At 38.8% G+C, this 10,833-nt stretch overlaps 1 protein-coding gene across 3 annotated transcripts in view; it reads left to right on the plus strand.

Moving 5' to 3' along the window:
* slc1a2 (solute carrier family 1 (glial high affinity glutamate transporter), member 2) overlaps positions 1 to 10,833 on the plus strand; it is a 39,487-nt gene that overhangs the window by 12,177 nt on the left and 16,477 nt on the right. For 2 of the 3 annotated variants that reach the window (XM_015375722.1, XM_015375724.1), the window contains exon 1: positions 10,627 to 10,664. The exons of the other annotated variant lie outside the window; for it this stretch is intronic. In XM_015375722.1, coding sequence (XP_015231208.1) covers positions 10,627 to 10,664 — 38 coding nt within the window. Of the gene's footprint in view, positions 1 to 10,626; positions 10,665 to 10,833 lie in introns of those variants that run through there. 3 annotated transcript variants of the gene reach the window in all.

Raw genomic sequence — 10,833 nt, forward strand, 5'->3', positions numbered from 1 at the left:
TATCTATCTATCTATCTATCTATCTATCTATCTATCTATCTATCTATCTATCTATCTATCTATCTATCTATCTATCTATCTATCTGTTATTCATGTAGTTTTCAGTTAAGAGAAATTAGTTAAAGAGTGTACATATTGAGTATACAGTAGCATCTTAAAGATTAGAGAACGCAAGGAGGCATACAGGAAGAAGCTGGAGAGAATGCTACAGCAGAACAATTGTAGAGATTTGTTGTCAGGAACTGATCACAGGGTTCAAACAGAAGGGAAATCAGACAGACAGAAATCTGGTCAGAGTCAATGAACTTAGCACATTCTTCAATAGGTTTAGTTCAGGAACAACCTCAACATCCTTCTCTCCTGCTTATGGTCATACAGACATCTCCCTCTCCTGCAATCCAAAGTTTCCTTGTCACACCTAATTTTTCATCTTAGACGTATGCCATGGACCCTCCTGCTTCTAATAATTTTTTTTTTCTCAGCAATATCAAAAGATGGTGCTCTCTTTTGTCTCTCCCTTCCACTGGTCTGTTTCCAGAAGTCAACTGGAGAGGTAAATGGAGAGACTAAATCACAAAAAGGCATTCAGCTCAGATGGTGTCCAGAAGCTAAAGTTGTAAAGGCCTGTGGAGAGCAGCTCTGTTGGATATAATAGCAAATCATCAACCTTATCCTGACCAAGCAGATGGTTGCATTGATGTGGTAGATCTCCTGGCAAGACCTTAGTGGCATCGGATGAAGGAGTTTCCCTGCAACTGAAGGGTTGCTGGTTTAAGCCCTGGCTCCGGCGTTCATTGTTGTTGTGTCCTTGGGCAAAACACTTCACCTGAATTGCCTACTGATGGTGGTTGGAGGGACTGGTGGCGCCAGTTTTGGAGGCCTCGCTTCTGTGAGTGGGCCCCAGGGGAGCTGTGGCTACAATATAGTTTGCCACCATCAGTGTTTGAATGTGTGCATGAGTGGTTGAATGACTAAATGTAGTGTAAAGACCTTTGCTCAAGTCCTTTGACTAGAACAAGGGCTATACAAGTACAGGAAATGTATCGTTTACCATTTTGTTCTAGTACCAAAAAGAAATTCAGCCAACAGTCCTCAATGATTATAGATTTGTTGCTCTGACATGCAATATCAAGAAGGTCCTAGAAAGACTCATGTTAGCCCACATAAAAAAACAAACAAACAACTATCAGGCCTCTTGAGTTTTGCTTGTTGCCATGTAGGTGAAGATGCCATAAGACACCTGCTTCAACAAAACCACTGTCATTTACACAAGGCAGAGAGAACTGTGAGGATCCTGTTCTTCGAGTCTCCAATGCATTTAATATGATATAGCCTGATTTTCTTTGTAAGAAGCTTCAGAAGACTGAGATGGAGGCCTCAACATTACCCTGGATCAAAGACTATCTGAAAGACATAGAGTTTGCGATAATGAAAGTTCAGTTATAAAATGAAAGAGTCACCAGGAATAGCACTCCTCCAACTTACAGTGCATGGCAGACTTCTGCCATTTGTAGAAATACTCACATGACCCTGGAAATTATCATCTGACCCTGAATGTGAATAAAACACGCAAGATGACTGTAGATTTCAGAAGAAATAGAAGCAAGCTGATTACTATTTCCGCCATGGGAGAAGTGGAGGTAGTGAAGGAGTGAAAATAGTTTAGTGTTTATCCTGTCGAAAGGACTTGACTGCAACTGTGAAACCATCTAGAAGTAGGAACAGAACAGACCACAAATTTTAAGGAATCTTGAGTCCTTCAGCACTACACAACAACTTTTTTTTACATTTGCGTTGCAAAATCCAATAAGGCACTAGTTTTGGCAGTGCCCTGCAGGGAAGAAGATTCTGAGACAAGCTTTTTTAATCCAGTAGTTCTCGATGCATGTTTTAAGTGTCTGCTTGCTACCAGTGACCTGGCTTAAATAAATAAGCAATCTGCAGCACCTGATCCCTGCTGAGGAGTCTATGTAATCATTTCATTCAGGTCTGCTGCAACAGAGGCTAAGTTCAGACATTTCTTTTGCACATATGCGACTTGTATTTGATCTTTTCATGACAGTCTGAACAACCCAGATCCAATTTTTTCCAATGCAACCCAGGCCACATTGCTATGTGGTCCTGAATTTGATACGTATCTAATCTTTTCAAATGTGACGTGTTTGTGAATGGCCAGGTCGCTTTTATCCATCCTGTATGCCATTAATACTCGAGAAAGGTCACTATTCTGTGTCTTGCTATGCATAAGCGGCAACAAAAACAACAACCATGGTGGACGGTAATGTGGAGAGCAGCACTTTCAACCATCTTGAAAAGATTGTGTTGTGTTGGCTAAGGTTGGAAAAGATTGATGTGCTCCAGCAGTACCATCCATGTTTACCTCCGTAAAGACAGAGCTTGCCTGCTTGTGACGTCATTGCGTCCTCCACTGTGCATGGTGGACACAAGTTTTATGAATGCAGTTCACACAGGAGATCACATACAAGTCCAAATATTTGGAAAAGTGAACAACCACGCAAAAGAATCAGACTTCACAAAATTGAACGGACTTGAGCATTAATGCCGGCAAAGTGAACGTAGCCGGAGAGACATCTAAAACATGCAGGAGGATCAGGGTTGAGAACCACTTTTTAAATCAAAATGAAAGAGAGAGAAATTTATATTAACAAAGGATCAAGTAGGTATTCTTTAGAGGTTTGATGGTGGCTTTTAAAAAAGCTGTTTTACTGTTTTAAAAGAGTAATAAGAAGAGCTTTTTCAATGCCTTAGCTCTTGCAGAGACTCTCCCCCACTATTCTCTAATCTACTGCTGTCCTCCTTTCATCTCCTGCGGTAAGCTTCTAGAGTCTAGCCCTGGCCTGCTGCCACCTCTGCCCGTTCTGTCTCCTTGGTGGACTTCTCCTATGTACCACTGTCATCCTCCTCCTGGCCTTCAGTGCTCTATCAATCAATCTACCACTGTGCTTCTTTGATCTTTGCAGTTAACCTGTGAAGCTAGCCCCTGCCAGCCGCAACATCTCTCCGTGCTGGCACCATTTCCTCAGCAATCTGCAGCCTCTCCCCCGCTCTAGTGCTCAGCAGGCTTCTCCAATCTCCAATGGTTGTTGTTTCAGAGGAGGACACTGCTGGTCACCTTGTCTTGGTTCTGGTGCTCTTTCTGTTGGTATACTTGCACAGATTTCCTGCTGGTGCTGCTCCAGAACACCTTCTCACGATAGACTCAATGATGTAGTACAAATTCACCTGAATTTCAAGGAATAGCTTGCAAAATTTCCACACTTACGTTCAGTGTGAAAGCACCATTGGAGAGCCTACTAGGGGAGATTCTTTTTACCTTCAGCTGCCTTTATCTCCAACTCATTAAAAAAAAAACTGTAACATGTATATCAACTATAAATTTTTGAATTAATTTGAATGAAAAGATATTTAGCCATTTAGAGACTGACTTACCAGTGTTATCCAGATAATGTCCTGCTCTTTAACCTAAGCAAGCTGGAGTTAAGTCAGTCGGACTGAAACCAAATTCATAGTCTCACACAAATATTCTTGAAAATGATCTCATTGAGAGCAATATATCTATATAATATTCAAAATGTATGTAAGGTAATGTTGGATTTTTCAGCAGCTCAGACCATCACATTATCACTACCATGTCTAAATTTAAATGCAATATTCTTAATTCTAAAATGCAACATTTCATGTCAGAGGTTAAGAATTGATCCAAAACGTTTTTGTTTTTTTGTCAGCCTTTAAAATTATTTTCAGTAGTTTAGCTATCAAGATTTAGTTGGGGAAATATGAGATAGTCTCTGAGTTCCTTTGTGAGATTGTTGTCTTTACCTGAGAACTATTTTCAGAGCTCTCAAAAGTATCAAAATGCATTACTCAAATATAAGTATAAATCATACTGCTTAAAAACACTTTTTTAGAAGTTAGAGTAGCAGCTTAAACTTTTCTCTCAAGTAAAAGTGTAAAGGTACCATTTTAAAACTACTTAAAGTATAAAAGTAAAAGAAATGCAGGAAAAAAGTTTAAGGACAGATGCTTTAAACCTTATACTGGTTACTCCACTAGCCTATTAGAAAAATATTTCTCTACCATTTTGGATAAAACTAAGAAAATGACGATAACGAAGTTATCATTTCTTATACTTACTTATCTTAGTTTTAGAACTAATGTTATCGATATCCAATTTAATTTAGTGTTATCTTGAAAATAATTTATTCTGGTCTGTAGTGAAGTTCCCCTATACAGACAAATTGGTGCAGTCCCAAGTCCAACCACAAAAAAATAAATTCTCTGGATGAACAAATTATTTTGATGTAATTTTTTTATGTACCAAAAGGCCATAATAAAAATAAGCTTAAAAAAAATCAAAACTAACGATTTTTAGAATACTTGACACTTCTGACTATCTTAACCTGGTCCTTTTCTCATTATTGAATCACAATCAATGACCGCAATTGAGATTAATAAAGACTGAGACCTTGTGTTGTTGGAGTGTGTCAGCAGTTCCTTTAAGATTAAGACATTGAAGCTATGGACTAGCCCGTCTGTTCATCAGACTTGAATCCGATTGAGCACGTCCGGGACATCATGTCTCGATCCATCCACCAATCTCATGTTGCAAAACAAACTGTCCAGGAGTTGGCAGTTGCTTTATTCCAGGTCTAGAGGAGATCCCTCAGGAGACCATCCGCCATTTTATCAGGAACATGCCTAGGCAGGTTATAGAGGCACATGGAGGGTGCACAAAATGCTGCACATCATTTTGACCTGTTTTAATGATATTACATTGTAGATCAGCATTCTATTATATGTAGTACAGTCAAGTGGTCAGGAAAGATGATGAATTCAATCATCAACTGCATCAGGGCACTGACCACTTGATGGACAGCAAGACAGACTGTATTTGTGGGGTCCCTTATACACTAGCAACAAGTCTGCACACATCACAGCCCTTCACATGACCACTGACATAAACACAAAAACAGGAGATGGTCTTAGGTTGTTTTCAGTGTGAGTGCTTGATCCATGTGTGTGATCTGTGGTACAGAGATGTGTCCTAGGCTCGTCCAGGACCATGGGAGATCTGACAAATTCTGATGGGCATCCAGTGTTGGACCTGTAGTGGAATTTCATCCTCAGGGTATAACATTTGCCCCTAAAGATAAACACAGGGATGTGTTTTGTAAGTTTTGCCCTGACATCAGGTCATTGATCCTGGATATGTCCTTTATGTAATATAATGTAAACTTTGAAACTGACTTTATGGGCCTCTGAAGGCTCAGGTTTTCCTCCATCGTTACAATAGCATTTTTGGGCTGATTAGTAGTTTTTAACTGATGTAACGAAACCTGTATGTTACCTTTTGATTGGTCACCTTTTGTTCCATATTTTTTAAAACAGTTTAGTCTTTATTCAGCCGAAGGAAACTCATGCACTGTTATTATACATGCATTACTTAGCCCTTGAAAGGGTTCACAGTCACCTGATGAGGAACAATGTAAAGATACCTGCTTAGACAAAAGGTACCTTTTCTTTAAAGCAGCCATGTGCTGTAGCAGAAAGGCAGATCCAGTTTTCAGCTGCTCAAATATAATAAAGTAATCAATGTTGCTAAATGCTAGATAACACCAACACCATGGTATTTATGGCAGTCTGCATTTTTAAAGATATAATTTAACATCTCGGCAAGAGCATTTTTGGATTTTGGAGAGTACCTATCTGGTTGATGTCAAATCTGCTGATCATCTTAATGTATTAAAATGTGGAAAGACACCTTTTACATGAAAATCTCGATTAAGGGGGTGTTTGAGATGTCCAAATTTTGTTACCAGTGAGGATTGTAGGTTACAAAATATAAGTATAGTAAATTGATTTTTTTTACACAGTGTTAGCTTGGTATCAGTTCAGTTGGGTTCTGTTTATTGTTATAGTTTAAGGGGAAATTGATTTGCAGTACACATTGTAAAAGCACAGACATAACTACAACCGTCATTGGTCACTCATTTGTACAGAACAGTACAATATACAAAGTTCAAAGAAAAAAAGAAATGAATATTTCAATAAACACATAACGCTACTGTCAATACATCTAAGCACATGGTAGCTAAAATCATTACACATAGTGCATTGAAAGTGCATTAACTTCCAAGACATTATCTCCCAACGTCAAAGTGATCATAAGACAATTTTTTGAAAGAAAGACAAACTAGTCTTTAGATAAACTAAAGAAGCTAAACCTAGTGAAGGCTGCGTAAATTATTGAAACACTGCTGTGTTTTCTGGTCTTTGGCATTGTTAAGCTGAAGGATGTGAAACTTAGTAAAAGGATGGAGTTTCAGGACAGCTGGGTGTATATTTGGCTTTAGATCTTACTCACATAAGTATATATATTTTGAAACTGGGCTTGTTCTAAATAGACACAAGCTATAACACAACTCAATTTAATTAAAATGAAAAGGTGCTGATGGACCTTTTTACACACAGCATCCGTATAGATTCAAAGATCAGCTTATTGTCAGTAACAGTTACCAGATACGTATTTCTGCTTAGTTTCCAAAATTCAAGAAGCATGTCTTTAGCTTCAGGGGTTTAGGTACTACACAGGAGAAATAATTATTTGAATGTTTGCATGCTGTTCTCATTACGTTATTGTTTATGAAAATGTATTCAGTTAAACCATTATCTCATAAACCACATAGGCACTGATTGTGAGACAACAGCTCCTCCAAATTGTCTAATTACCGTAATAGGGAATCCTTAGACAAAGTGGATGTATATCAGCTTTGCCATAGTAATTGTTGTCAGAATAGCACAGGTAGTAAGGAAGGAGGTAGAAAAAATAGCCTGAAAGCCTTCTATCATGTTTTCTTTTAGCACTGAAAAAATCGAATTAATCGTGATTAATCGATTATTGAAATAATCGTCAACTAATTTAGTAATTGATTAAACATCAATTGGAGTGTACAGACTGTACAATATGCCTTAAGCTGACAGAGCAACCCACTTAGAGCAGTAATTTTTTTTTTTTTTTTTTTTATTGTAAAAAAATGTATAAACATTTTGCATTTAGGATTTTAAAAAAAAATTTCGTCTGTCAATGTGCTCTATTCAGAACTCTGCAAGTGGAAAAGTTTGTGTTTCACCTGGTTTGATTTCATAAAAAAAAATCTTCTTTAAGGCACCTTTGGCTACTGTAATTGAAAAGATAATCAAAATATCAACATAGTTAGATTGAAAATTTTGATTCAATTTGACTCTATGATCTGGTTGAACTGTAAAGTGCCTTGAGATGGTATGTGTTGTGAATTGGCGCTATATAAATAAACTGCATTTAATTGAATTGAATTAATCATTTTGCAAAATAACCGTAAGTTGCAACCCTAGCTTCTTTAAAATTGGAAGCTATACCATGGAGCTATAAGGAGTCCTACTGTACATTACTTAATGTGATGGTCCAGTAATGAACAAAAATACATAATTGCTTCACGAGTACTATGAATGACACTACAAATGTACACACCTGTATGTTCCCCACGTTTGTGTAACTTGTGCTTTTTTTAGTACTTTTTCTAAGGAATTTGACCAGCATCATAAATCTGTGTTTATGTCATGTACAGTAGTTATGCATGGAAGGCTAAAGGCTATCCAGAATCTAAACAGCCATCCACAATTACCTTCTTATCCTATATAGAGTTTTTTCTGTTGAGCTCATTGAAGTTGAAGGACCAGGACATAGGAACAGGAGCTGGGTCTACAATTAAACAATTTTAGACACAGCCAACTATTGAATTACCAAAAAAAAAAAAAAACATGAAAATATAATAAATGGTATAGTAACATTAATATACCACCCCATAGGCCCAGTATGTGGTATTTATCTAAAAAAATTATTTTAGGGTGAATTATACAATAAAGAAGCTTTGAATATTACATTTTTTAACTCTATTGTAAATTGGATTTTTTACAATCTGTGGTGTACCTGGTTTATAAACCAATTTAATTTTCTGATATTGATTACTTTGTCAGGGAATAATGCCAGAGAAGGACATTTTAATCCCAAAACCTGGAAACTTAAATGCTTTGCAAATGTAAAAAGGAAAAAAAAAGAAAGCAAAGTAGACTTTCTGTCTTTTTATTTAACGTTGAAGTCTCACATTCATTTGTAACCACTTCCTTTATAGTGGAACGTTTTCTGCTTTTGCTGTGAAAATGTCTTTTTATCAGTGAATCTTCTCCTATCAACAAGCATCTAGCAATATGTGATTAAGTGAAACAGTAACAAAGCTTCTCTTTACTTGTGGGGGCTTGAATTTTTCTCTTAATTCCTATGCACCTCACAACTTGAAGTGTTTGCTGAGAGGTTCCTATTGGTAGGGACCTGGTAGGGGTTCAAAGCTTGTGGACATCCAGAATGTGAGAGCCTATTTATTTCCACTGTAATGCAAGTGGTTGTGAGGCCCATGGGTTGAGGGGGGTGTTATATCCGGAAATTGGCCAAGATCCAGTTGTCTTTGCTCCTCAGTATATTGTGACACACAAATCATGAGACTGGGCCTCTCAAAAGGCCAGTGGGAAACTGGTATCCTAATTTAAATGTATATCTTTGCAATCACATGGGCTACAAAAACTCCGAATTAACTTAGCTTTACTGCACAAACAGGCCCTTGAGAGTAACTGCATAAGCACACATTGCACCTGTGGTGGATTAGAGTAAATATCAGTAGTTTATTGATTATGCCACTGTCTAAAGCAATCAAGCTCTGGCTCTTTATTTTCTTTTATTTCAAATTATCTAAATGGTTTCATATTGATGTTACAGAGAAAAATCTATACTGAGATGAAGAAAATATGCGTTTGGTTGCTCTCCTGGGTTGTATAGGATCTGTAAGTGGTTTTTAATCATGCTGTGTTTGTATGCTGGATTTGTGTGACTAAGAGCTTCCTCTTTTCCCTCATCCCCTTCCCACTAAGCCAAAGAGAGTTGCTAGGACAACCCCTTGTGGTCCCTATTGCATCGTAGCCACCCTCCATGCCAGCACTGAGGGAACCTCCTCGCACTGGGAAGGCTGCATAAAATTGGGATAATCGGCGTCGATTATGGAAGACAATTGGCTGCCGCTTCTCAGAGATTCATTCATCCTGGAAAAGAGACTGTTGAGGGAGGGGGGCAGAGAATGGGACGCCTTAGTTCCTCCGCTCCTCTCCCACGGTGGGCACAGGCATGACATCAGTGGCCTGAAAGGACTGGCATTCTGGACATGTCCATTACTCCCCCCTGCCTCACTATAACCTTGCTCCCCATCCATCCCTAGCCCAGCCTCCCGTCTTTTCTTGCCGCTGCCAGTTTGGATGCAGCGCTTGGCCAGGCGAGTAGGGGCCACCGCCACTGTTTGCGTGTGAAACAAAGCCTTTCAGAGGGAGAGAGAGGAAGCAGAGAGCTTCACATGGTACCAGCCAAGAGGAGAGATGGCTGCCTCAGCCTTCCCCATCTCAGGCCCCTCTTTTGGCTGAGAGATGCTGGTGTGACCCCAGTACCCCTTCTCCTCTAGGGTCCCTCTCTGTTTCTCCTGTAACCCCTTCTTGTCTGTCCTGGCCTTTCGCTGTCATCTAAAACATACCCTTTTTTCATTCCTTAGAATAAGCATTGCATGTCAAAGGATTTAGGAAGAGGGATTTCACACGACTCAACCATTGGAAAGATAAAGATGGCATTCCTCTGCCTTTTGTTGTGAGAGTGGTCATACGTTTAAACAGGAAGAAGCTTTCCCATACATTTCCCTAAGTAGAATAATGCAATAGTGCTAAGATGTGAAGTCCCATGCTGCTTGGAGGCTAAAGGGAAATCAGTGTGACAGCACCCTTATAAGTACAATGAAGTGCAATGGGTTTATGCATTAGTGAAATTACACAAATCTATATGCTGTTGTGTTTCATTCTGAAATAGAAAATATAATTGTGATTTATTAGTATAGTATGCATTTCAAAATCCTCTGTTATGTCACTGAGTATTGTCCTTCTGGATCTTACAAAAAATGAAAATCTATGACCATAATTTACTACCCTCTTAGCAAAAGGGAGAAAAATGCTACTGTTCACATTTCACCACTATAAGGAATTATCATGCTCATCTACAGCAGCCTAGCCTCTCTCGTGCTATAAATGTAAGCTATAGGAGTTAGCAAATTTACACAGTGGTTTGATTATATAATCCACAGAATGTGTTAATTTACTCCTAGGTTTTACGTGGTGTGGATATGTTGGTGTGCATGTGTTGGTACAGCTAGACGGTGGGTGTACGTTGGTAGTCAGGTTGTGTGTGTGCATGCGAGCGGCGGCGGTGGGGGGGTGGGGTGTATTAGTTAGGGGGATGCATCACACAAATCAAGATGGGGCAGTCCAAGTTTCTGTGGCTTAGACTGCCTCTGCTGTCCAGACAGAGTTGACTGTCCGCTCTCTGGATGCTTTTGGGTTGGGCAGCTGTGAGCGGCTAGCCGTCAGCAGACCTCTGGTGCATTCAGTCTCGGACATCAGCCAACATTTTTGGATGGAGCACATGTTACAGAACCAATGCTTTCTTCAGCTGACTCACTTTAAACTACCAAAGTCTGTTCCTGGTCAATGTATATTGCACTAACCTCATCTCCCCCAGAAATGAAGTAAGTGCTTTGAATTTACAATTTTTTCCTTTTCAACAGACCTCTTTTTTTCTAGTCTGTGTTTTAATCTCTCAAAGATCTAATGTATCAGTTAACCTTTTTTGTTGGCATGGTTTGTTATGCAAGAAAGTAGGTTATTATATATATATATATATATATATATATATAT

The sequence above is a fragment of the Cyprinodon variegatus genome, unplaced genomic scaffold, assembly GCF_000732505.1.
Source record: "Cyprinodon variegatus isolate N-32 unplaced genomic scaffold, C_variegatus-1.0 Scaffold124, whole genome shotgun sequence".
In the NCBI taxonomy this organism is placed as follows: domain Eukaryota; kingdom Metazoa; phylum Chordata; class Actinopteri; order Cyprinodontiformes; family Cyprinodontidae; genus Cyprinodon; species Cyprinodon variegatus.